The 27751-nt window shown below is 40.7% G+C and overlaps 1 protein-coding gene across 4 annotated transcripts; it reads left to right on the top strand.

The window, feature by feature from the left end:
- Window positions 1-1223: 1223 nt before the first annotated feature.
- RB195_004406 (uncharacterized protein) lies at window positions 1224-27484 on the top strand (the record flags this gene model as incomplete). 4 transcript variants are annotated; one of them, XM_064182237.1, is made up of 41 exons in its annotated part: window positions 1224-1307; window positions 1386-1520; window positions 1579-1750; window positions 1886-1971; window positions 2037-2146; window positions 2699-2781; window positions 2871-3040; window positions 3097-3211; window positions 3565-3650; window positions 4235-4309; window positions 4401-4500; window positions 4563-4674; window positions 4737-4775; window positions 4833-4922; window positions 5003-5133; window positions 5286-5380; window positions 5490-5607; window positions 5671-5797; window positions 5912-5970; window positions 6726-6799; window positions 7063-7163; window positions 7501-7538; window positions 7603-7766; window positions 22131-22263; window positions 22329-23121; window positions 23471-23668; window positions 23756-23840; window positions 23900-24057; window positions 24129-24256; window positions 24314-24398; window positions 24911-24977; window positions 25227-25357; window positions 25437-25577; window positions 25795-25947; window positions 26005-26092; window positions 26403-26481; window positions 26811-26879; window positions 26986-27072; window positions 27137-27276; window positions 27358-27403; window positions 27471-27484. In XM_064182237.1, the coding sequence occupies 41 exons, from the start codon at window positions 1224-1226 to the stop codon at window positions 27482-27484; spliced, it is 4959 nt and encodes a 1652-aa protein (XP_064033502.1). The 4 variants fall into 4 exon arrangements, with proteins under 4 accessions (XP_064033502.1, XP_064033503.1, XP_064033504.1 ...); XM_064182238.1 differs by lacking the exon at window positions 26811-26879; XM_064182235.1 differs by lacking the exons at window positions 7063-7163; window positions 7501-7538; window positions 7603-7766; ... (16 more) ...; window positions 27358-27403; window positions 27471-27484 and having other exon boundaries at window positions 4737-4922; window positions 6726-6814.
- Between the last annotated feature and the right edge of the window lie 267 nt (window positions 27485-27751).

Here is a 27751-nt window from a genome sequence, read left to right on the forward strand (position 1 = left end):
ACCAGGACACAACACTGACGACGAAGTCGTAGCCAAGGAATTTAGGCCAAGAGCGCGCCAATTCCATTACCGTAGCCAAAACCCTGATACTCAGGATTGAATGCGCGGGTTTTAAAGTTCTTCTTATGGAAATTTTTGAAGCACTCAGCTTGGGCATATTTTTTGATTATTGGTGGCGGGCGCGTATTTTCGCGCGCAAATAGCGCATGTATATGTAACGGATTTGTTGTTTATAAATCTTTTATATGGGAAGTCATTGTTTTGTTGGTTTTATAGCTGTACCATTCATCTTTGTTATAAAGATGTATCATGTTAGTTTGGAATGTGTAAAGGGCTATATTTTCTTCTATCTAATGATGAACAGTGTCTCTACCCAATTAATGACTACTAAATCTACATTGGAAAGCGCTAGAGGTGTTTTTGTTTTGCCTATTTCTTTTCATACCTGCTCCTGTTTAGTTTTAATTTCCTCGTTAATTTTTCTTTTTCATGTTTCTGCCATAGCAACAAATTTCAAGGTGGTGTCGACGCATTTTCAGCTGTTTTGTGCAGCAGTTGATCATTCTTTCGTACATACCATTTTTGTATAGAGTATATCGTAGTTTAACACAAGCAAAGCCTTCTCACTTGTCGGAAAAACGGTAAGCGAGATATCGCCACGGAAATCACGATATAGAAATGTTGTGTGGAAACATTCGATCACGCTCTTATTTCTGGAAGATGTATCTTCCTTTCTTCTCTTAGTTGCTTTAGTTTTCATGCCATTCCTAAGCGATATCCTCTAAGACTAACTCTTACGTTTAAATGCGTTTACTTAGCTATTCACTTCTAGAAATAAGAGCGCGGTTGAATCTCCTAACTACACTTTACCCGAAAATAGAATTCCTATCCACAACAAACATTTGTTACAACAATATTGTTTCTTTACTGCTTATTCATTTTTATCCTACACTTCATTCACTTATTGTTTACAAAAACTCTTTATCACCTTTGAATTCATGTATAAGTAATTTTTGGCGTATTTGTAGCTCCACAAAGGTTTATGTAGAAGGAGCAGCACTTCGTATGTGTTTTTTTTTGTTCAGAGCAAAAAAAAAAGCGTTTCATCTCTGCTGTTCTATCCGAGGTCCGACGCCTAAAGATGCTCAAAATTTCTAGCAGATCCATGAGAAACTGTCTTCGGCACGCTCAATGAGATATCCTGAGGAAACCAGCCGACCATCATGTTATGCGGTCGTATTACCTTGTCGAGCAGGATTTACACCGCAGCCTATACTCCCACCGCTTCTATTCACTCTTCCATAGTTGTGAGTATATATACCTCTCAAGTGATTTAAGTCTAGTTTTTTTAGATTGTAGAATGTTATCTACTTTTTAATGTATAGGAAAATTCAATAGGACGTTATGCCAAGTTGCAAAAAAGAAAGGATCCTCTGGCGGCGTATCCACCAGAATTTCGGGCGAAACTCCGGGATTGGCCGAAGTTGCTACAGGCAGAAATTGACGAAAGCGTTTCTCATGTTGGTACTTTGGTTGTGACGCTCTTCAAAACTAATTCTAGATGCTTATTGCTTCCAGCTCAAAGAGCTTCGTGAGTTCGCCGATCTTCGACAGCTGGAAGAACGAGGGCTACTCATTGCAAATCTTAGGCTGTTGTCTGATGATCTTCATCCAATTAGTGGGCGTACAGTTGTCCTAAAAAGAATTGTACTCGCAAATGGAACTGATCGGTCGAAAATATTCCGCGCAGGTGCTTTCGCACTTTTTTGTTACTGATACTATTGTTCCCTTGTTTTCTTTCTTCATAGTTCCCCTGACATTTTTCCTTTTCCTGCAACATCCTGTGTTTTAAGATAACTGTCCTTATCATATATTATCTTTGCAGGTGCCCCAGTAGCTTTAAGAGAAACGAAATCATTGAGAGAAGTGGCAGAATGCGTGATGTTGGCGTCAAATCGCAAGGAGATCACGGTAGTCGCGATATTAACCGATTATTTATTTATTTACATATTTCCATTGTTTACGGATTTTTCAAGGTAAAAATTCGACCGTCAAGCGCATCGAGATCTCTCAACGGTGACACCGATTATATCCTTACTTTATCGCAGTCCAGTGGAGCCTTACATTCTGTGCAGGATTTCTTCTTGTAGGTGTTTGCAAGTTTCAAGTCTTTTTTTTTAGAACGAAAAACGCTGCGAATACAAAAATGGCTTTATGAAATAGATCCATAGTTTATTAATAAATGTCCGACATAAAGCTTGAAGACGTTCAAACATGTTCTAAATAATCCAAATAATCTGACTGACACCGGGAAGGTGGAGAAGAAGGCCTTTGTTAGAGGGAAGGCTTATTGAGAGAAGGTCGCTGACTCGTGCTGTCATCTAGAGTGAGCGAGCCTTTTTCGATAACCCCTTTGTAAAGCCCTAAGAGTCCGGATGGACATGACGATATTTTGCTACCACCATCGTGAACAATTTGGAACTTAGAGAACACGTACGAACTGGGTGGGTTCCTAGGCGTATTTGTATCCGCGCGATTTGGTTTTATCTTGATTTTTCTCAGTCGTGCACACCGAATGCCTGTGGTTTATATCGATGTTTTTTTTTTCTTGTGTTTCCCTTTCAGTTAGTGCCCCTTGCGTTTTCAAAAAAGTACTCGGTAACTGTAGATCTGTCTCCTTACTCCCTTTTCTTTTCAGGCAAAACAAAGTGGCCGACAAGCCTGGTGTAGATTTACTGGGTTATGCATTCCGTGCAAGGAACATGCCTTCAATACATAATGGTACACCTTCTTACTTTCATAATGTTTCTCAATTTTCGTTTGGGCTTAAATGTTTTTTATGTCTGTTATCGTTTCCAATTTTATTACAGACCGTATGATTTCCGACCTCTCTGACGAGTTTAATGAAGGTCAGCGTCGAGCGGTCAGCGCTGCTCTCAACAAAAGGCGACCATTCGTGGCCATTCAAGGGCCGCCAGGCACCGGAAAGACCAGAGTAGTAGCGGAGATCGTTCGGCAGTTGTACAAGAAGAAATTGAAGGTACTCCTTAAATTTTAAGAAAAACGGTTTTAAATCTTTATGCCATTGTATCCTAGACCCTCGTTTGTGCGCCTTCGCACGTTGCCGTGGACAAGGTGATGTCCGAGGTCCTGAAAATTGTCGACAACACTGAGGATGACGGGGATGTTTCTCTCTCTAGTGAGGAGAATGGTAAGGGTAAGAAGCCAATGTTGTGTGAAGGTTTTTACAGAATAATTTCGCGCTACCTCCCCAAATTTTGAAGCTGAAAAACTCATGCAGTTAGAGTTCGCTAAATAATGTTGGTGCCATGTCCGGCTTTTTACTAATCTCTGCGTACTTACAATTTATTATAATACGAATCTCTCAAAATCAAGGTTGTTCTGTGTAGGTACATTCTTCGCATTGTCCCATCTATGACTTCTATTCAGTCCCTTAAATTTTTCCTCTCCCTTTAGGGTTGAATTTTAATTGGAAAATTGATGTTTGGTCTTGTAAATGTGGAGTGGTGCTTATTTCGTTTCTTAATGAGAATTTTAATTAAGATGTAATCGCTGATGCTGAGACAATCGAAGATGCGATCTCATCGCATGAGAAGTATTTGGATCTCTGTGACTTATTTGACAAGATGGTAAGTTGACTACTGGATATTTGTATGCTTCAATAGGGTTTTCCCTGAGATCACTTCGGTTTATCTTTTTTGAACTCTCCATGAAGAATAAGCTGCGGTTTTTTTCTGTTTCAACTTCTCTAAACTGTGTGCATTGTCTATACTATTTGTGTAGACTGACCACGAACCCCCTCTACTCTTGTCATGCTGTTCTCCTCTCTCTCTCATCTCTATGAAAGTACTATCTTTTCTTGTTGTACTGCTAGTTACGCAGTTTCTCTGGAAGTCAAGGATCAACTTTTCTTGACTTTTTGATGTCGAAATAAACTATTTATCCCAAACAAGATTAGGTTCTGTTTGATGCAGCCCAATTGCAAGTGTATTTTGTACATTCTTGATCTCCAATATTTCAAGGAAATATCTAGCTAAGCTAGTTGTTACCCGATGTCTGTTTTAATTCAAGTAACACTTTTAAGGACTTTGGATCACATATTTCAGTACCTTTTCGTGCATTTAAACATAGATTTTCTTCATTACTTAGAATGACACTTTTTAAACATGTTTAGTAATTTATGTGATTTTGAATAAAATATTCTTTCTTAAAGAATGGATTGTTGGACCCTGAAGATCGAGGGAGGCTGAAAACGGACGCTAACAAGTTGAAGTGGAAGATCATCAAGGTGAATATCATGCTTAAGATGATATTTGTCACTTTCCTTGACCTGTCTGTCTCTTTTTTCTTTTTCCTTGCATTAACAGTCGTTGCTTCAGGATGCTTATAAGAAACGACTTGTCATATTCTGTACTTTAACTTCATCTGCGGTTCAAAGATTAGCGCAAGTTAACTGGCATCCCGATGTTATAATTATTGGTATGCATTGGTTATGCTTTCTACGTGAGACACGCTTTGAGTATTTCACGAATTGCTTTCAGATGAAGCTGCGCAAGCGTCAGAGCCCGTTTCGTGGGCGGCGATAGTACAAGCTAAGCGCTGCATCCTGGCAGGAGATCATGCGCAACTTCCCTCAACGATTTTGTCGAGGGAGTAGGTTTTTGTGATTTGTTCATGGACCTTTTTCTGTGAATATTGTTCGGTATTTTCTCCAGGGCCCTCAAGGGAAATCTTCATGTTTCTCTGATGGAAAGGCTAGTCAGTGAATTCGCTAAAACGAATATAAACCAACTCCTCACAGTACAATACAGAATGAATGAAAAGATAATGCAGTGGTCGTCTCGCCAGTTCTATGATTCTAGATTAATTGCAAGTGAAGAGGTGTCGAAAATTACTCTAAGGTTTCTCTGCTTTTTTTTTGCTTGCTGTTAGGCGTTTCTATTACTGAGAAAAATATGGTCGAATCGTGAACTATTTTCAGTGACATTTCGTTAATAGAGAGCAGTTCTGAAATCAATAATCCGTTAATTATGATAAACACGGATCTCATCAATAAAACAGTCAAGAACCCTTACAAGGAGGTGCAGTCACAGATGTCCTACAAAAATCCAGGTATTCCTAATGTTCAGGGAAAGTAGAGCTGTGATGAGTTTACGTCACATCTATTTTCACACTTCTATTCTTCATCATTCTTTATAGATAAATAGTTCACGAGGACACTATGTTTTCTGTTTCTTCCCCTCTTCATTATAACCTTTGCCTAGGAGAAGCTGAACTTGTGATTCGTTATGTGCAGATTCTGAAGTCTATAGGAATACCTGGAAGAGAGATCGCCGTCATTTCACCATATTACGCACAGGTTTCATGCGTTTCCTTATTTATGAAACGCAAACATTGAAGTTGAAACGCTTTCCTATTTTATTGTGATTATGCCATAAAAGCACGTCTTTTATCGAATCTATTTGTAGGTAGCAGCAATACGAGGCCTGCTAGGTGACACTGATGTGTCAGCGAATACGGTGGATTCTTTCCAAGGACAGGAACGGGAGGTTGTTGTGTTCAGCATGGTCCGTCACAATGAAGAAAGTTGGTCGAGGAAATCTTGTTGCTGTGATAGCTTCACTATAACCCGTATAATTCTTTTTTGAGAATCTATCGGTTTCCTGCAAAATGAAAAGCGCTTAAACGTCGCGATCACTCGAGCAAGAAGGCAATTCGTTTTGATTGGAAGCGCTCGTATGATGAGCAGTAATCAGCATTTGCGCTCACTTTTGCGGTAGGTTAAATAATTAATCCGCAGTGGTTTAATTGCTTGACTGTCTTGAGCTAGTAGATTTTTTCTTTAAATGACCTATTTTTTTCTTCTAAACTCTTATGTACTTTCTTCCAGGACTATCCAAGATGTTGGGAAGATATATAGACCGAAAATAATGGAGGACTTTGAAAAAGGTGAAGTTTTAGCAATGTTGTATTGATCAAATCAAGAAGCCAAGTTTACAAGTTTAAATGTCAAGCAGTAAATACTTACATATTTGTTTGTTACCAATAATACTAAACGTCGACAACAAAAGAACAATTTGGTTGTACTTCATTACATGGTTAGATTTAATTAATGTTATTGCATGTATAACGTTATGCACAAGTTTTTGTCGAGAGGCTGTGGAAAAGCATCTAATTACCCGACGGAGTTTCACGTGTATTAACATCGTTGACTTGTTAAAGGCATCACCCCACGAATCTGAGGTGGTGCAGATTTCAGGTGGAGTATTCTTATAAGGGATAGTAGATTATGGAGAGGAGGGTGATTCCGTCCATTTCTTCCTAATTGCCTTAAAAAACGGCCCAGGAGATGCGGCTCGCGCACAAGGCTGGCGCGCTCCAGTCGAAATCCCTGTGGAAAATAGTGCGCCAGAACGCCTGAAGCCGTATCTTCCGGGCCGTTTTTTACGGAAATTAGGAAGAAATGGACGGAATCACCCTTCTCTCAGTAATCTACGATCCCGTACACGAATACTCCACCGGAAATCCCTACCACCTCAGATTCGTGGAGTGATGCCTTTAAAACGTGGTAGTGTATCTCCGTAAAGAGGTCATTTTCGAAAATAAAGATAGTGATTTTTGTTTCCGCACAAGCGAGAAACAAGTTCAAACATGTGTTGACAATTCTGTACATATAAGACGTGTTATAAGTGTTCTTTTTTCAGAAGTGGTTGCGTTGACTTCGAGCTCACCAAGGAACTCATTTTCGGGCCGACAATCAATTAATGGCGCTGAGAGTGTTGTTTCAAATTGAAACATAGCCCTGTAACGTAGTTCGAGTAGATCTTACCATTAGTTTCAAGAATATAGCTGTTGTTGTAATTATTTCCTAAGTGCCTTATGTTTTACGGGTATTCCTACTATTTTGAATAAAGAGTCTGATATCCCAAAAGTATTTCCAATGTATTTTATCTGTTGAGCGATCCAGTACAATCATTCCACATCCACTTTTTGACTGCTGTGTTTTCTTAGCTAAGCATACTTTGCAGGGCATTGTCACAGGTAATCAATAGCGAGACCGCGACGCGACCGCCCCGTGTGCAGCGATCCCTCCATCGATTTGCAGTCAACGACGCCTCGCCACGTTGTCACCACTGCTTGCTGTTGGTTTCGCATTTTGGTTCATTTTAGTTGATCATTTGATATCGCCTTTGGCAGTTGATTATCCTGCAACATTATTCGTTTTCTGACGGTTTCCTATACGGTCGTCAACTTTATTCGACCGGTGGAGGGTTGTTTCAACGTTTAGCCTTGCGTTGGTTCTATATTTGCGTCACTTTTAACAAAAGCATATGTTTTCGAAGCATTTCCCTAAAAAGGGATGAATCAATTGCTCTTAGAAACTTTTCTATTCAGTGTAGATCTTCCAATATATTCGTTAAGTTTTCTGTAGTGGTGAGTCCACTTTATGCCTTATTATGAGCGAGAACTCGATTTCAGAAGGAAGTGCGTTGATTACGAGAATTCTGAAGAGAGAAGTAAAATAAGACGAGTTGTTTGCGATGTCGGTGATAATTCGCTTGCAATTGTTGCCGTTGTCAGCAAATGCTGCCGACGTGCGAGCATTCTTCTCTGGTCTACGAATTCCTGACGGTGCCGTGCACATAGTAGGAGGAGACGAAGGTGATGCATTCATCGGATTCGCTACCGACGAAGACGCAAGACAAGCGATGCGGCGAGATCGCGGAAACATTCACGGACAGGAGGTTCGTATGACTTAGAATTGCTACAACTGAGCGAGAAACAACAACATGTTGGCACACATTTTCTGAAATGGAGTTTTATATTTAGAGCGTAGTACATTTGGTGTTTTTTCTTATCTTGATTATCCAATCTGATTATTATCTGATTATTCAAGATGGGAGAAATCGAAATTCTCTCCCTCCAATGTAGCATAGTTTGAAATGGTTTAGCTGCTACTTTCTATTTCTCATTCTCTGAAGTCACTATATTTGAATTTTAACATTATATAACAAAGCAACGAAGCCTCCAAAAGGCAAACAATGTGAAGAAAACTAGGCAAATCTTATACGCAAACAATCTGATATATTTCGAAATTACGCTATCTATTTTAACAACTTGTCATCTATAATGGTCTTGTTAATGATCCCAGTGATCTCCGTAACGTTACAATTTCTTCTAAAAATGTATCGCAGAAAACCTGGTTTGAAATAGAGGTATTACTTGGATGGAACACTTTAAAAATTGCTTAGGTGAAATCACTAAGTTCAATAAATATAGTTCACCAAAATGAATTAATTTCATAAAACATGGAATTAACTTTTCTCTAGAAATTAGTCATAACAAGAAAGAAAATATTCTGATCTCCTGAAAATGCGAGCATTCTTTTCTGATTCGATTCGTACATACCGAGCTGATTTCCATCTCCTTCGCTTCAACCCTTCGACTTCTGTTGTCCTTCTCGGTGTATTGACATCATAATTCGTCGAAGTCACACAAAGATGAATAGACGTCTTTAAATTGGTGCATGTTTACTGTAAATATGTTGTGAAACTTGACTGGAGATAGAATTTTTCAATGGAATTTCAATACCTTCCTTATTTTGCTCTGTAGTATTTTACTTGGGTAAAGTGATAGTGTCGTGTCGTGAAATTATCTACGGACAAAAATTTTCATTCTGGAGACGATCAATTCCGCTCTGAATCTGATGTAATCGAATCTCACTTGAAGTCAACAGATATCTTAACCTATGAATTCCTCGTACTGAAAGCTATCAACGAAGGGTCTTGAAATGATTAGCAGCAATCTAAAGCTATTACATTAATTAATAATTATATTGCTATTCCTTAATATAATCTTGGGGATTTATGGCGACTCCTAGTGAGAAGGATTGCCAGCAAATTGGAATTCAACCCGCCAACGAAATATTTTCTTCTTTTGTCCACATTCACCAGCAATTCGCAAAGTTTACAGCAATTCGTAAAGGGAACATCGTCAATCAATAAAGTCACATAAGGAACAGTAAAATACCAAGCTCATAAATGAGAAGAAAAAAACATTCGAAGCATTTATTTTTATAGAACAGAACATCTCCGCAATCATGGTGTGCACACAGAGTGTGCAGCTGCTAGATCTGAAAGAAAGTTTTGAACGCAAGTCAAAGTCTTAAGTCCATACCTGCATCAGTTTGTGACAGCTGTGGGCCTCCCAATTCAATGCTCGTCGTTTCTTGCTCAGATGCTGTCTCTTCAGTCTCCTACCTGATCAAAGTTCTATACATTTTGCCAACACCCAATTACCCACACATCGCTGCTCTTTCTGGGCAATGGAAGTGTTGCTGATGATTTCACAGTTCTTGCTTGATGAATGGGAACTTTTGACACCACTAATATAAAACATAGAACGAAGAACGAGAAAGGAAAATGAAATGTCGTTGATCTGTGGAACTGGGAATTTCATGTGAACAACAGGTGTGGAAAAGAACATCGATAACACTTCTGTTGGGTTTGGTTGAACAATCCACTGTTGAGGAGGGGTGACTGGTGTATTATTCGCACGAACTCTTGCTCTTCAATTCGGCACCTTCAGCTTTGAACCCGATGAAATCGCTATTTCATGATTATCGTGTCATTTCTTAGCTGCTCTGCAATGATTCCATTGACAGCACCACAAACAGACATACAGGATGATACTGGAGCATAGAACATTCTGAGTGCGACTTCAAATAGTTCAAATTGTTCTGTCCATTATATGGAAGTTTTTTTTAAAGCACAACTATTTGGACTTTAGAGAGCGTTCACAATGGGTCTACTAGATTTTAATTGCTGTTTTGAATGTTGTTGTTGACTGAAGTGAATGTGATGGACGATTGTTCTGAGCGAGATCAAAATCTTCGGTCATAGATAATGATGGAACCCAGCTTGTTTGATCGCAATCTGACACATTGGATTTTTGATGATATAACAAAAAGATATGATTTTAGCTTTTACTTATTCTTATGTCCCTTTAATGAGCATGCAACCAAACAAAACGCACCAATAAAATTCTAAATTAGTTCAAGAGAGGTGCAGTTCATGCAAAAGAAACAATCAAATAAATCAAATAATTGGAATACATTCCATTGCTTTTCCATTCGAAAATGTGGATTATTACAACGCTTTGAATTGAATCTCTTCCATATTTGCAGTATGGCATGACGTAATCAAACGGGGTTCCGGCTTGTGGATAGATTTGGTGTGTTACAGTGCTTGCAATCACACGAAGAGCAAGCATACCCACTCTAGGTTTCCACATGTAAACATCAGCGAGAATAACTGAGTGATTTGGATAGAAAAGATTCAAATTTCAAACAATTCATGGATGATGATTCAATTCATTACCAATTTATGGATGCATACCCTAGGAAACCAGTAACACTACTTCTATATTTTAAGTGAAGGTAGAGAGTCATCAAATTGTTCAAAAATAATCCGCAAAAGATGACTCAAAATAATGATGCTATTTCTTTCTTGAATCATACTCATTGCTTTAGCATGTAATGCTACGGTAGGTTTTTTTAAACAGAAATAACGAATTTTGTTAAGGATGCTGTTAGTTTTTGATTGATACATTTAAGAAATACGGCAGGAAATGGTTCATAATGTTGTGTAGGGATATGCTGCTTAATTGTAGCGGAGGCAAATTGCTTCGACAGATCGACGAAACTATGCAAATAAAGGCCATCAGTGTTTTATACTCGCACGTCGTGTGGATCATACTATCACTAATAATTATCTCGAGGGAGGCGATCTTGTCTTGTATGCTTGAGAATTAGTTCGTCGAGGTCCACTGCATACGTGCTATCTGCAGTGGCTCGATAGGAACTACTAGAGTTGTCGAGTATTTGAACCTTATCTTGGTTAGTAGTCTTTCTAGTTGAAAAAATTCGCTTCGTGTTTCTCTGGTGTAGGAATTTGTCGTCCGTCGAAGTTTGCATTTACAAGGCACATCCTCTGTTTTTCTCTTGTTTAAAGATATATGTAAAATTCGTCAGCATTTCTGACAACTTCGGTGCAGATTAGTTGTTTTGAGTGTGACATTAGTCCTGACGTTAAGTTCATAAGATGGGAAAGACATTCACCCCAGTTCATGGTCGTTTGTCATATCGGTTCTTGTAGCCGAAATCGAATCCCGAACTGGTTCAATATCCTTGATTTGATACTGTGAGTCGCATGGTCTCAGAGAGTAACTTGCGGGCTCCGGACTGCGTCTTCTGTTGCATTCCATGGCCCAGAACGTCATTTACTCGGTGAATGGTTAGCTTTTATATCCTATTCTTCATTCCTTCAGAATGATACGAAAGCCATTAAATCTTATAGTGCTTCGATGCAAGCTTCACATTATATCACAGCCCAGCTGTTGAACGTCATTTCATTGTCCCAGCGCTCCGAAATATCTTGGATTGTTCTTCCAAATAATGCTGATTGTTTGAGGAAAACCGATGTGTTCTCGCCCAATGTGTCCGCCCAATATTTCTCAGCTAACTTATGCGCTTAGCTGTCTTTCAATGTACAGCCCTTTATCCTCCGGGGAAAGGTTAAGGGGTCTCGGCGGGTTCTCCGCGAATGCCTCCTAGACATTACGTGTGCACTGGCAATGCCGAGAGATACGCAAACATATAGTAGGGTCAAAACGACATGAGGCACTTACGCAACTGCGTACGCGGCTTCTCTCGGGGCCCATTGGTAGAGCGTAGCGGCTAGGAGCGCGGTCAAACCCTTGCTGGGATCACCCATAGCTGCACTTTGTGACGATTCCAACTCGGTTCCAACTGCTGTCTCCTCCGTTTCGGGCGCGTACGCAACTGCACCGCAACTCCACTCGTGATTCAAGTCGTTTTGACCCGACCATACCTCGACGAAGCCACGTTCCAGTGGTTCATGGAGACGCAGACAACCGTCTTGGATGCTCTTCTTACCACAGATAGGCAAAGAACTATACACTTATAAGAAAATATATAAAGAAGAATGTTGTGAAGTTTTCAAATTTCAAATACACAGTAAGTCCGTTTAGCCGGAAATAAACTGACTACAAACAAGCTTGGAACTTAAAGATAACGATAATTCTCGCTCCTCTTACTTTTGAACGCTGGAGTGTTCCTTGTTTTCAACAAAAAAGTCTTCATATATGTAATTTGGAGCTATTAGATGCATCTGTCTCTCATATTTTGCGTGAGTACTGCTCTTGCTTCAGGTATGGTTACAAATTTACAATCAAAATATTCAAGTGGATGTGTCTGATTCTCCAGAACAATTTAGTAGCTAATGAATTGTATCCCAGTCGGTGATGCAGCGTATGATTAACAGTAAGTAGGCAGAACCAGCTATTTACGTAGGAACGAAAGTGAATCTCTTCAAAGACGCACCAGGCTCTCCCGAGGCATGATCGGGCATGCTCGAAAATCCGCAGGGGCCCTCTTTACATGCACCCCATTCTCCGCATCTAATCACAGCAATTTTGTCAATTTCAATTTGACCGTGAATATCATAACATAGCTTGACACAAGGAAGAGATTTTCACTGTAGGAAGAGATTTTCAAGTGTAGCAAAGATATTGTATATGTAGGCAAGTGGGGTGTCTTTCATTTATATTTAATCCGACTGTACTAAAACCTTGCGTAACGTTTTATTCCGCCAAGCACCAATAACGACACTTTCTCAGAGGTGGTGCGACGTTGTCAACAGACATCGTTTTGGATGCTATGAAGTAGCTTTCGGAGAGTGTCCCGAAACAGCTTGTTTGAAGTCCATTATACTTCTACTGTGTTTTTCTTTCTGTTGTCAATATACAAACAACCTATATTCCACGTCATTTTGGAACTCCAAGAAGCTTACCTAAACTCGCAACATACAAACGTAAAATAAGCAAAAGGTGCACAAAACGCAAAGATCTCGTATGCTTCTTTGATAATTCTTAGCAGTAAGTAGGTTTTGACGTTCTAGCAAATGGGTACTTCACAAAATAGTTGTTAACACATCAAGATCAATAGCGATGGTCCCACAAAGATGCTAACCATTAGCTCAACCCGGTCGCTTCGCAGCCGCTTACGCAGCTCCAATGGACTCTACTATAGTCAGGTCGTTTCGACCAGACTATAGTAGAGTCAAAACGACATGAGACACACACACACACATTTGCGTACGCTGCTCTCGAGGCGGTGCACTGGAGCGTAGTGGAACCCTTGCTGGCACCATCCATCCCTGCAGTTGGCGACGGTCCCACCTCGGTTCGAACTGCCTCCTCCACCGCGCCGTTTCGAGCGCGTACGCAAATGCACCGCAACTACACTCACGATTCACGTCATTCATTCTTGACCCCACTATATGTGACGCATTTCTTCACTGAGAAACTTTGATGAACACATAAACAAAAACCTCCATTGGGAGAGTTGCACTTCTACCAGCTGTTCCTTGTTTGTAATTCCAAATCCACACAGAAGGCTCATGGAAAGTCGCAGCAGATATGATATGGTTGAATGAACACCTAGAGCAACGGAGGAGCACATAAATGGATGGTCAACTGATGACTTAGTGAACTAATTCGCTGAAAGGGGAAACAACAATTTGACCTAGCATAAATGAGACAGTGACAAAGGGAAAGAAAATAACGACATTTTATCTTTGTGAAGGCTCTAGAAGGTTACAATATAGATGCAAGGAGCTATATCAAAGACCTTGCTTGGTTGGATGTTTTGAAGATCAATGTGCTGCCTTGGCCATGAATAACACAAATTAAATGGTATTTTCCTCATGATATAAGGACAGGCACACACTACCTGTTCTGTAGCTACTAGTGCTTGCGCCAGGTTGTGTTGCTCAGTCAAGTACGTCGAAGCTGACCGTATTCTATTACTTGATCTAAAACCACTGAATTACGACTGATCTATATCTATAGTGATCAAACAGAAAGTGAAAAAGTGCAATTATATGAATGTACAACTCTGCAGTATGAAGATTGTAATTTGGAATGTATAACTCTACAAATAATTCCAAGCTTCACTATTTGAAGTAAGGGATTCATTCCAGCTCCCAAAATTTTGGCCTGTTCTGAACCTTTACGGTGAGGCGATTCGAAAAATACGGTCAGCGCTGAATTTGTGCAATCGGGCTAGCACGATGCGTCTTCGATAAGGGCACAACTTATGGGATAGAAGTTGTGTGTAAAGCAAGGAAAGAGAATATTCATCCGGGTGGCTGCGATAGACGTGAGTCCGCTATCATCCGTAAGACCACATTTGGCAGCTAGAATATACTTATAAGTGATCGTGTTGTGACAGATTGATGTGCTGCGACATTGGTGGAGTTTGGAACTGCTAATCACAAGATGATAGGACGAGGACGAGGAGGACGTTGATGCAGGCGGAGAGGAGTTTCGCCGCTATTACGAATATGAGCCAGTTCCACGAATTCTACGAAAAATTACGAAGAAAAACGGGTTTCGAGGAACTTGTCGAGGGAAAGCATGGATCGAGGGATGTGGGTACCAGGTATCTCCTGCCGACGGTTTCATCAATGAGACACACATGGTGGCACAAAAACAGCAGAACCGTAGTCTTGTCCATCATCCATTCTCAGGAACGAAAATTTCAGTATCTGCTGATATTTTCATTCCTGAGGAATCAAGAATTATCTTGTTATTGATGAAAATCAGCGTTTGGATAGGACCTCAACTAGATCCGCAGTCCAAATGGAACTAACGAGAGTCGTAAAAAACGGTGCCTTCCCCGCCGTTTTTTACGACTCTTCTTATCTTATTCGACTCCTGTTAGTTCAAATTGGACAGCAATTTTCCAATTTTTTAAATAACGATTATGGAACGATGAGCGGAGCGATGCTGGGTTCTGCAATCTACTACCCGAACTCTTTCGCTGTGGGTTCCGCATCACGTCAAAATCATGAGGCGCTTTCTTTAAGCGCATTTGTCACCGGTTTCATTTCGATGTAGTGGTCTCGCCGGTATTCAGAAAATAAAACCGTTATGTGGGTGCACAGGGTGAGGCAGAATTGCACTGAAAAGGTAATCGAATCGCATGTAGCGAAAATGTAACAATTTCTAACGATGACTGTTGACTAACGATTTCTAAGGTTAATGATGTAACACTGTTTTTCAGTTCGTACTGAACTAAAGAAAACGTTTATGATCGAAAATATCTCCTTTGGTATTGATGTAGGCCTCCAGAATTCACGGGCTGAGGAACGCAAGTACGGCTCGTCGGCATCCTTCCACACTTGCTCGAATGTTTTCTTCAGTGAATCCACAAACGGTGAAGCATGTGCTTGCCTCTAAACTACGAGATGCTGCAGACCATGGGATTCCTAATTAGGAGGGCCACATATGAAGGTTAATGAAGTCGCTAGTTGTCTTTGCACCAGTTCTTGATTACTGTTGTCTTGCTCTATCCAGCAGTTGTAGTTTTAAGGACGGTTTTCAAAGTAAATACTAGTCCAGGGTAGCAGTTTGTCCTGCATAAGATCCAGATAGTTCTGGTTGTTCACTCTCACTACTTTGTTGAAGCGACCACTGCGGTTCTACTGTCGGCCGTTATCTCATCTCAAGAAAGTGCTTGCTCCAGTTCTTCTTTCGGCTGTTTACGCCAGCGATTGTGTCCAATCAATATATGTGAAAGTATAAGTATGTGACAACTTGCTCATTGAATTGCAGAGCGATGTTCCTAGCTTTTGCATCTGCTTTATAGGTCCTATGTGACTTAGTGAACCTTAGCTCTAAATATCCAACCACTTCTGTGAATTGGAGGTCCTGTGACTGCACCAGGCTACAATTTAACAAGTTGCAAACAAGAAGTACTCTCCCAAGTTTTCTTATTACGAATATATTTCTTTACGCTTACTCTGTTCATAGGTATAAGGGTTAAGTATACTCATTATCCAAGGCTTGTTTAGCGCGTTTTTTAAAACTCGCTTATTTTGAACAAAAATAAGCGCACTCCTTATTGTTTGATTTGCGTCGAAAAGTTCTGCATTTCCACCCTCGAGTTCAACCCCATTCTTAGTCAACAGAGGTATCTCTGGAAATATTGTATGGGAATTGCTGGCATCTCGGTCGTTACAATGGATATAGTGTGTAACACCGAACACAACAGAATCATGCACTTCATACAAACTAGAAAAGATCAACATTACCTCTTCATTTGTCCTTATCTTCTGGTGCGTTTCATTTCCGGTCCGTACAGACGTATCGTTACCTTTTGAAGATACGAAGTACTCGTACAATATACGAGGTACATATATATCACTACCCACCTTTAGAATCAAATACTTCATAGCCTTGTTTTTTTTTTTGCGAAAAGGAAGAGGTCATCTATTGATACATCACACATTCTTTATTGTTATTACTCATCGATAAACTATAATGAAATATAAAAAAAATAGATTATCGATTTGGTGATGGATTGATGGGGAATACATAGAAGTACACGAGGACACAGATTCGACGCGAACGAAAAGTAGGGTGACTCTTTGTATGGTATCACTGCGAACGCCAGTTTGGTGCACAGATACAATGTGATCTGAAAAGACGTTAAACAAAAGAACAATTACCATTCTCAGAAGTAGTAGCAAGTATTGCAAAAGCAGCATGCTAAGAAAAAAATCGATAAAGCCGATTTTTTACGGAAGCAGTAGATACAGAAAATAAAAGGTTTTACCTTTTACCTTTAGCTAGAAGCCCAACGAGAAGGTGTCGCAAAATAATCGGTGGTCCATCGGATAACGATAACGCAAACTATATTTCACAAACCACTATGGCCGCATAGAACAATACATTTTTATCTTAGTGCGAACGTTCAAAAAAAACGAATGAAAACAGCAATTCTTGATTAATGGAAGAGAAAATATAAGCACAACAATGCATCTTCTAATTTATCCAATTAGGATTTACTTGGATACTTGGATAACACATAATAACAAACAAAAACGCTAACAATATGACAATGCTTATAACAGCAGTAATAGAAAAGATGCAGAAAGTAATGACGGAATCGAAAACAAAAACGTCGGCCCACTAAGTAAAACGAGAAACGTTCATGCCTGGAATTAGTTTGGACTTAGCAGACCGTCAAACTTAGACTGCATGCCTGCTTGTGATGCTTCTAAAACCAAGAAAAATTAGAAATAGTCTCCCCCCCCCTTTCTCTGTGGCCCTCTCCAATTCATTCCACTGAATAAGCGCGATTGAAGTAAGGGAAAGGGAAGAGAAACTGTGTGAAGTAGAGGAAAAGCGCGCATTACCACAGCTTTGCGCGCTCAGTTATAACAAGTTTGGCGGTGTTTAAATATGCCTCCATACCACATTCCACTGGCAATTTGCTCTGCTACTGGAACGCGGGATTCGATAAATTAAATGATTCGAGCTTGAACTTCTTGAACATATGTGCAGTTAGAGTTAAAGCTAGTTAAAGTTAAAGGCATCACTCCACGAACCTGATGTAGTGCGGAATTCAGGTGGAGTAGTCGTATACGGGATCGTAGATTAAGGAGAGAGAGGTGATTCCGTCCATTCCTTCCTAATTGCCGTAAAAAACGGCCCGGAAGATACGGCTTCGAGGGTTCCGGCGCGCTATTTTCTACAAGGAGTTCGGTTGGAGTGCGCCAGCCGTGTGCACACGCCGCATCTTCCGGGCCGTTTTTTACGGCAATTAGGAAGGAGTGGACGGAATCACCCAATTCTACATAATCTACGATCCTGTATACGAAAAAAATCCACCTGGAATCCGTACCACCTCAGATTCGTGGAGTGATGTTTTTAAGCTTTTTTTAAAATCAGTTGTTATGCTATTAACATAACACCACAGTGGCAGAATTATTCCCCAGCTAGGGCGCTTAAATTGCTGCCTCTTGATTGATGCCTCTGAATTGGAATGCATCCTACCAGTGTAAAGAGTTGCTGCCTCGTTGAGTCAACTGGCACCTGTGGTGCTCTTGTAGACTATCTAAGTCGCGGATCGAACCCTACTTGCTATTGAGAAACCAAACATCGTGAATTTCGATGAATCTCATTATCAAGTTATTAGTATCTTCATTCACTCAAGACGACATTAAAGACATGTTGAGTACAATACTATTATATTTTTCTATATATTACAAGCCAATAAAGGTTACATCTAAATACTTTGTAGACACTATATTACATAGTGTCTACAAAGTATTTAGATGTAACCTTTATTGGCCTGTCGTTTCGTTTTTTTCGTCTTTGGAGCCCTAAATAGAGGTTTATTGGAACAATCGTGGCGTTTATTCCGTCAAGTGTCAAACCACTCTCGCTCAGTGTTTCAATAATCCCTCAAGGTAGTGAAAACGGAAGTGTTTTTCGGATGTACGGCCGCTGGTAGCACGCTGCCGAGTGTACCAACGAATGGTGGGTATTATTGTGTAGGGTCACCAGCGACTACGTAGCATCCACGCAGAAAATCAGGCATATATGTCATAGAGCGGCACAAATGGCAAGAACTCATTCGTTATTGACAAGTGTTCAATCCTATTAATCGTTCATGTAGGTTGCATTGCAAATCACGCGTTCCATCTATTATATTATCCCCATTTGTGCGCAGTCGCCTATTTTTCCGTAAGGGCAAACAACACATCTTTAACGAGTGCAGTATCTGTCGTAGCCTGTTCCGATCAAGCTGGCTTTGGTGTTTGCATTAGGGATATTTGTCAGGATCGCGTCATCTTGTGACTGTCCTTGAACAATTCTGCTTTGAACAGCGACAATGACACTGCCAGAAATGAAAGGAAGGCAAAGAGAAACTTTGTTGTGGATATGGCCATTGGATATGGCACATGCGATTTTGAAAGCTGACACGAAAACAGGCGACTGCGCACAAGTGGGGTAATAGAGACTTATGAGCTCGTATACGGCCTGATACAAAGACTTGCAGAAGCAGTCTGAATCTGTGTCAAATCAGTGTTTTTATCATTCTGGACCGGTCTGGCTCCAACTTATCGACCTAGCGGGCGGATGAAAGGCGTGTTTGGCCATGATCGATTTCCAAGCATTGATGACACAGTGTAGTGAAAGGAGTCTCACCATTACGTTACATCCGCCCACAAAGTAGTAGCTTCAAATAGATAATTAAACTTCACCAGCAACCATATACGTGTGCGATTGGCCAGCGTTGCGCAAATTCTAGCTGCAGTTCCAGTAAAAAATATTTTTGTCACTATTACATCATCTGTATGAAGTTTGAAGGCAGCACACCACGAAATTGAGGCTGTTTTGAGCTCTCCACGAATAATTAGGGTCAGGATTGTAGTTTATGAGTATAAGCACGATCACACCCAATTCCCTTCAATTATCCAGAGAAACAGTCTTGCCAGGCCCGAATCCTCGTAATAATGCGCACGACTGTAAAACCAGACAGACGCGCCGCCTCTGCCATCATGCGGAAGAAGCAATGTCAGCAGCCATCTGGTTGTCCGTACACTCGCAGGCACAGCACGTATGCACGCTGTCGTAGGCGTGACAAGTTATTAGGTACACTGTATGGGATCCAGTGCGACAAGGCTGTTTCTTGCACCATTTTTCTGGAGAGTTAGAGAGAATTGGGTATTGTCGCTCTCATACTCGTGAACTGCTACCCTTGCCCCATTTATTCGTAGAAATCTCAAAACACATTCAATTTTTTTTTTCTGGTATCAGTATCACCGAAAACGTTAGCTGTTGTTTAATAAAGAAAGATCAATACCAATCCTGGCTACAGCTCAAGAAAATCAATTTAAAACTACGTTTCAACATGCCAAGATTCAAAGACAGTCGGACATGGGCAATACTCAGGACTCAATATCATTTACTTCAAGGTCAGCTGTCGTCAAGTGGAAAAGACTCTATTTAGCTTTAACATTTTCTCAGCAGTGCTATGATGCAACGAATCTGCTATATGCATGTAATTTTGACCAAATGAAGAATGGAATAAAAATATAGTTTTTATTTTAAATTATAGTGCTGCTCACATACTTTGATCACCAGCCTTAAGTAAGTTGGGACTTGTGTTCATTTCATATGGATGTTTTCATTATCCCTACACAAGGATCCTACATGTAGTCGTGTAAACATCGACAACCAAGTGAGCTTGACAAAGCAATGATTGTTTTGAACCGAAATCATTTGAAAAACAAAGTGCAGAGATTATCAAGATCTAATGAACAAAAGTGAAGGGTCAAGGACTAGGAAAATAAATGGTGCAGTGGTGATGGTGAAATTATGTGTACAAATAAGTTTTGAGTTTTTTTTTCTAACTTTAGAGCTTTATTCAGGGAAGTTGGTACAATGCATTTCATTCAAAGTATTGTCTATTATTAGGGACGACTTCATCTTTCAGGCGGCATACGGATTCCGAGTTGAAAACATTCCTCGTATTTTGAGGCCACTCAAGAATCGACTCATTTTTTTGGCTTCTTCGGGATACTATTGAGATAGGACATCCTACTGAAGCACCTCCGAAGTATCCTTGACGATTTTTGCAACATATAGCCGAGTAATGTCGTGTTGTGAGATCCCTTTGTCATGCCTTTTTGCATGTTTGGGAGTGTTTGAGCTTCAATGCTCGGCTCAGTTGCATTAATTGTTGTTGAAAATCTTTGCCAGTGATGGTTTCGTTAGGTTGGAGTAACTCATAGCAGATCACTCCGAGCTGGTCCCATCAAATCCATAGCATTGACTTCTTGCCATGAATATTTGGTTTGACCGTTGAAGTTGATGCATGGCCGGACTGATTCCACGACGTTCTGCGCTTGTTGTGGATTCATTTTTCGTTCCCAGTCATGATCCGATGCACAAGAAACCTTTCCGATTTGGCTTTCGGAGCAGTTGTTCGCACGTGAAAAAACGGCATTTCACGTCTCTTGGCTTGAATTCACACGGAACTCAACTTTTTATTTTTGCTCTACACCCATAGCCTTGAGAAGACTTGAAATCGCTTGCTGAATCACTCCCAAGGTTTCAGCGAGCTCTTGAGTTTGGCATGAATCTTGGTCTAATATCGACTGCACCTCGGCGTCCTTGAACACTACAGACCTCCCATCGCGTTTTTTTTCGTCGCTGGTGTCTAAATCGTCACTTTTAAAACCCCGAAATCAATACTCAAATGTTTTCATTGATGGAGCATGTTCCCTATATTATTCACACAACAGTCGATGTTCTTCAGCTGGATTTTCTTCAAATTAAAACAAAAAAAGCTGCGCTTCCTGCAAATTTTGTTTTGTTGGCACATAGATTGACATGGTTAGGGCACAAGGATTGTTTACACTGCAGCAAAGTCACATATGCCGATTTTTAGAAGGAAATGTTGACGCCTTAACATGATTCTAGTTGGAAGATGGTCCAGTGCGATTTAGCGCTAGTTACGCCATCTTTTGTAAATCTCTCAAAACTTATTTGTATAACTAATAGACGTTTAGTTACGGGTAGTTTACGGCCATTTGTATGAACATTGTATGAACAACTAAATGAGCTTGATATAGCGAATGTTGTTTTGAACTGAGATCATTTGAAAAAGAACGTGCAGAGATAATTAGGGTACCGCGATCCTTTCAATTGAGGTCGGTACCATGATAATATGTGTGGTTCACACAGATTTTTGCGGTGCGCATCATTTCTTGGGTTAGTGGCTAAGATAGGAACGGTGCAGCTGAAGGTATTAAACTCATGATTGCAATCATGTAGCTTGTATTCAAGCTATTTACTGAATGTGAGTTATCTGGATAGATCTCCATCTGAATCTGTTGAGTTTTCAAAGACAGGAAGAGTTTTCTAAATAGGATATAGACTTAGGTTGGGAATTTCGATGTTTTCTTCACTTTTTTTGAACTGTAATATTCTATACAGCTAACCCTATATTACAGAACAAATAAAGGCTAAGCCAATATGAATGTATTCAGCTGAGGTTGAAGCAGGGGAAGTTGGGAGTGGACTTGAGAGTTTTCAATTGAAACTTTGTTATTAACTCATTTAATCAGAGAGTACTGCAAGCACAATAACTCTGACTGCAAACTTATAGAACAACCTAGATTCTATTCCAATACCAAACATGAAACCATATAATTTGTTTCCTACAGGTACGTCTATTCCTATCGTCACGCGCTGAGATGAACGAAGTAATCACACGTGCCAAAGCAGCAGTTCTAGGAATTCGAGTGCCGTCGCCGCCTCGTACTACTCTGCAACCAGCTGTAATTCAACAAGTAACAGGTTCGCAGGAGAAACAAGATGTATAGCTGATGTCGCGCAAGATCTACCAAAAATATCAATTTTAGAGCAACCAATCTCTGGAATGGATTACACAGCTCAGACACAGCAGCCAACACAACAACAGTACGCCGTCCCAGTCGTGTCTGAACAGTCCTTAAAGCCGTCGTCGTTCGCTCCTGATCCATCCGAATTCAACAAACCGCTCTATATGCGTGGCCCACCACAACCACAACAGCCCCAACATGTACCAGCAGCACCACCACAACAGCCAGTGATTCCCGCGCAAAATGGTGATTACCACTCGGCTCATAGACCTGCTTACCCTTCCCCTGCTGACAACTACGCATCACCCGCACATGTGCAGTCACAGAATCCCCCTCGCCCTCATGCTCCACCGCCTGCGGAATCTTCGCAGAGTTATGAGAAGAGGTATCCACCACGCCACCCTGAACCAAGAAATTACTCACAGCAGGCTTCGTATAGACACGAAGATAATTATTTCAATCACCAAGCACAGCAGCATAATGTCGAGCCCGCGCCGAGGTTTTTCGGAGCTCCGCCCAGGAACCCAACTGTGATCCGTCCACCTCCGCCAGGAATGACAATGCCTCCTGGGTATCATCAACCGCCAAAGGATACCCAAACACAGAATGCCCCAACATCTGGTAGGGATGGAGCGGCACCTCGGCAACCTTACGGAGTGACAAACTCGCAGTTTCGTGGGCCTCCTGGCCCTTCGCAAGGAAGAGAATCGGGAGAGGAAAACAATAATATGGGTTATCAAGCCCCGAATCAGCAAGAACGCTACAATGGACCAGTTGCCTTGCAACGACAATCTCAGCAGCAGGATGATCAACGGTAGGTTTTGGTAGACGAAATTGGGCGGAAGAAGAAATGTAGACCACGATTTGTTCTAAGAAAGGGGCCTAAAGGAGAGGAACGGAGGTATAATTCTGGGGACTAAATAAACAAGGCAAATGAATGAATGGATGAATAAATAAATAAATAAATAAATAAATATATATATATATACAAAAGAAATGTAGATGTGGAAGCAACTGTCTGTTCTTCAAAATAGTAAGGAAAAATTTGTATTCACTCCAAATACAAGCAGATTAAAGTTGGAAAAATTCTCTGATTTTGACAAAGAAACCACTTCTTATGTTTGTTACAACTACTTATTATTTTACAACTAAATGTATTTTAGGAATCTGCCCGGAGGCCCGCATGCTCCGTATCCTCAAGATACCCGCAATCACGTCAATGGCAACGCTCCAGCTCCATCAGTGAATAGACAATCAACAGCTCCTCCACGCCCTTTTCCACCACAAAGAGATTCGTGGCGAGCAGATAATGGTCCTGCCCAACACTCTGGTGCACCCCCAATGGGTTCAAACGCGCCAAGGTGCGTTTGTTTCTATACCTGAACATTACTGTTAGCACTAGAACACTCGTAGCACTGAAGGAAAATAACATAATGGGAATCTTCCAGGACGGATAATCATACTGGGGCCGGCGCTGGACAGCCACAGCGCAAACCTTTGCTGAGCACCACACCGTTGGGAGCGTTCAATGATGTAAGATTAGATGTTTCATTTTCCTTTTATCTTTTAGTGGTGAAGAGTTTTTTTTTCAGACATCAAGACACTCCGGCCCGCAAAGCGGACCTGGTCCTCGTGTACCACCTGTCCCTCCCAGAAATCCACTCGGACCTCCACAACTAGCAGTAAACAGGACCCCACTGCTTGGACCAAATTTTGGTGCTGGACCAACTCTGCCGAGGAGCTCTCAAAAGTGTGTTTTGAAGTTTTGAAATGTTTGTTAATCAGTTCTGATTTTATGTCGTTTTATAACATTCTTTTTAGCGTTGCAAAGTATGTGGAACTTAGCCGATTACCAACGGAGATGTTACGACCAGCTGTGCTAGAACAGTTTCTCAGACCATCGGTGCCTCTTCAGGTTTCGTCGGTGAAGGTTGTTTATAGCTCCCAAGGTAGGTATCCTGGAAAGTTGAAATTGTTATTAGTATGAGAGTATTTGTGCGTTTCAGGAATTCATATGCACACGTTGGTGCGCTTCGATAATCCAGCAGATGCTGAAGCGGTGATCAGCAGGAATGGAGAACTTGGGATACGGTGTGTAGTATTCTATACTTTAAGTTTTATATTCTACTATTCTTCTGCACATTCTGATTTGATTCCTCATAACGATTGTGTGGTATTTGAGTGTTGAAGTGATTTGTTATGCAAAATTTCTCTTTTGGATCTTTTTCACCTGCTTCATGTTTATTTTAATGAACTCATCCTTTAGGATTTTCTTTTTCCCGAAAAAAAAAAACACATCATTTGTTCTTATGGTTATGCGTTGAGGCATTTCTTTAGCCAGAGTTTTGGCAGTTTGTGGAAGTAGTTGCCCACGCTTCCTGTAATTTTTGGGTCGAAATTTGTTACTAAAAACAGATGTCCTCTTGAGCTGAGAATGCTAATACTCTCAAAATATTAAAGAAATTGTTCCGAGCTCTCTCCAGGTGCTTATAAATTGGTTAAAAAGAATGTTTTCAGCACATCTAGCTATATTTCATATATTTTCTTTTGATCTTTTTCGAGTGATCTTTGACTTCTTCGATAGCCTTTATTGGGTATTTTAGAGTGCGCCGGTCAACCAAGGCTTTGTTTGATGAAGCTGTTGATGGAATCCCACCAGCTGTAATTGCAGTAAGTTCTTTCTTTGGCTGGTACTTTGTGAACACGTAATTTCAAAAAAAAAACCTAAGATGTTATCCTTTAATTTTTACATCTCTTTCATTCTTACCTTATATTCTTACAATCTAATTCTTATGTGTGGTCCAGTGAAATAGGAAAAAATTTTCGAGAGTATCACTTGTTTCTTATACTTTTGGTGACAGAAAGAATCGGTTAGAGTGGTTTTGTGGCAGAAGATAGGAATTGACTCAGGTTTCTCAGGCATCCGATCAAAACAGCGACAACGGAGATCGTAAGCGTGAGACTGACCACTCCTCTCGACGTCGTTCACGCTCTCGTAGCCGAGAAAAACGTCGAAATAGACGTGACTCATCTCCACGTAAGCGTCCAAGGTAAATTTTATTTGCTCTTAACCTAGCTTCTTTTTTTTTGCTGTTGTTCCTGTACTTTCCTGATGACACTCTTTTGGAGATCTCGTTCCCGCAGTCGTGATCGTCGGTCTGCCAGACGCTCGCGAAGTCGTTCCCCTAAGAGGGCCAGGCAGACGTCAACGCGGTGGTGTCTGCAACTGACGAATGTACCGTTTCGATGCACTGAGTCAGAAATTTACGAGTTGGTTGTATTTCATTTCAGATTTTGTTTAGTCGTCAGTTTCTTTTTAAGACTAGAATCTAGAAGAAAACTAGAATGTGCGTTACTAAGGAAATATGTGTTCTCCTAAACAATTCTCGAAAAGCGTATGAATTTGGAGAAATAGACTCAAAAACCTGACCTGTTACCAGCCGTTTATCTGATTAATCGATTCTTTCACATCGAGTATCTCTTTCAGGTGGTTTTCTGAAAGAGTACGACCAACCAAGATCACTCGTACCTTTTATACAGACGGAAATGCTTCTGATCGATGGATTGCTGAGTTCGAAAGCGAATCTTTACTGGATAGAGCCCAAGGCATCAAACGTTTACTTATGGGACGCTCTATAAAGTAAAATTAGATTATACAGTCCTTCGAAACCTTCTATATTATGTAAGTAATTTTAAGGATGTGCCAGATTTCTAACGAGGACGCAGATGAGCTGATGAAAATCGAAGATATTTATGGAGAACGAAGGAAAGAAGATAGTGAAAAGGTAGTATTCTTGAGAAAATTTTGTCAACTCTATGAGAAATGTAAAAGAGATGAGTGGTTTACCATTCTCTTACGTCTTTCTAAGGCACTGACCGCTTTTCCTTTCTTCTCTTTTTTTTGAGGAGAGTAGAGGTTTTCTAAAGGGTAGAGAAATTGTTTTCGGTAGTTTATAACCATATTCTTTAAAGGTTCTTTACGCCTTTGGTACTATTTACGATGGGTTTTTTTTGTGGCATAAAAAATTCTTCAACTTGAAAACGTTTTTTGTCTCATTCTTTATTGTTGCTAAAGAAATTGTTCATTTCTTTTAGTACATGAGTGAGGTGTCTCATTTCAACAACGTGCCAGCTACCCGTGGTAGAGGTGGATCAACATTTTTCCCAGCACCAGGTTCGTTAACGAGTAACAGTAGCGGTTTCAAAGCTTCATTGCGCTATTGTAGAAATAGAAATGAGTGTCATCTACTCAAAATAGAATTTGAACATTAAAATTTGTGATTGGAAATCATAACAAGCGCAAGGTCCATCTTATCGTTTTGGGTCATTTGCTCAGGAAAATATGCTTCATTGTCCAATCTTTCTTCATTCTAATTCTTGCGATCAGTGCAAAATACTGGGAGAAACACTCCCGAGATGCGACTTCTATTTGTATTATGTTCATTTGACACTCTGTTTTGTTTGTTTATGTGCCCCAAAAGCGCTGACAGTGCACTTTTTTAGTGCGAGGTGCTAGCACGCCTTCGTATGGTCGTGGAGGTGCTCATCCGCCGCCATTATTGGGGATGGGGGGTGAATTTTGTTATTTTTATCCCTTTAGTCATGCTAGACTAGAAATTTAAAAGCAACGAAAGATTCCTCTAGCTCATTAGGAAATCACTCAGGTTTTGTTTTTCAGCTCATGGGTACCGTGGTATGGGTCGTGGTGTCCCATCGATGCCTTCTTATGACAGTAGGGGCCGAGGACGTGGAGTTGGTGGCTTTAGTAGGTTTTTGCAACTCTACCACAAGTGCAACTCTATTTTCGCCATTACGAACTAGTCGTTCAGGAGGTCGAGGCGGATTTCGTGGTCGAGAGGACAAACCTTACATGAGATCGAGCCGAGATGGTGTAGAAAATGGCGATGAGAATTATCACGGGGACATATCCGGATCAGCATCCTTAGCTCCAGGCAGTCCAGAACCACAAGTTGGTACAAAGATGCCACCTTTATCGGTATCATACATCACACAACAGGTTCTATAATTTCTGAAGGTGGCAAAATTTTAGCCTGTATCCGCTACTGACGATCTGGTCGCTTCATTAGGACCAAAAGGTACGGTGGTCTCATGTTGTGGCTTCCCGTCTGATGTCACCATGGAGGACGTTCTGGGATTCTTCAGCGGTTATCCCGTAGACCATAATTCCGTTCGAATTCGAATGGCTGATGATGGTATACCAACTGGGGAGTGTATGTTGGCAATGGAGACCCCAGAGGTGCGCCTATTTTTCTACGCTACATAATGTTTTTTTCTTCCCAGGCAGAAGTTTTCATTTTATCGAAGAAATTTTTGAGGGAACAGATGAAATATTAGGAATAATTATAGTTTCAAGAGCGAGCCATTGACTGATGCAGTCGAGTACGCTCTCCCTCATCTTTTCCCCCATGGACCCCTTTTTTGAA

The sequence above is a fragment of the Necator americanus genome, chromosome I (genome assembly GCF_031761385.1).
Source record: "Necator americanus strain Aroian chromosome I, whole genome shotgun sequence".
NCBI lineage: Eukaryota > Metazoa > Nematoda > Chromadorea > Rhabditida > Ancylostomatidae > Necator > Necator americanus.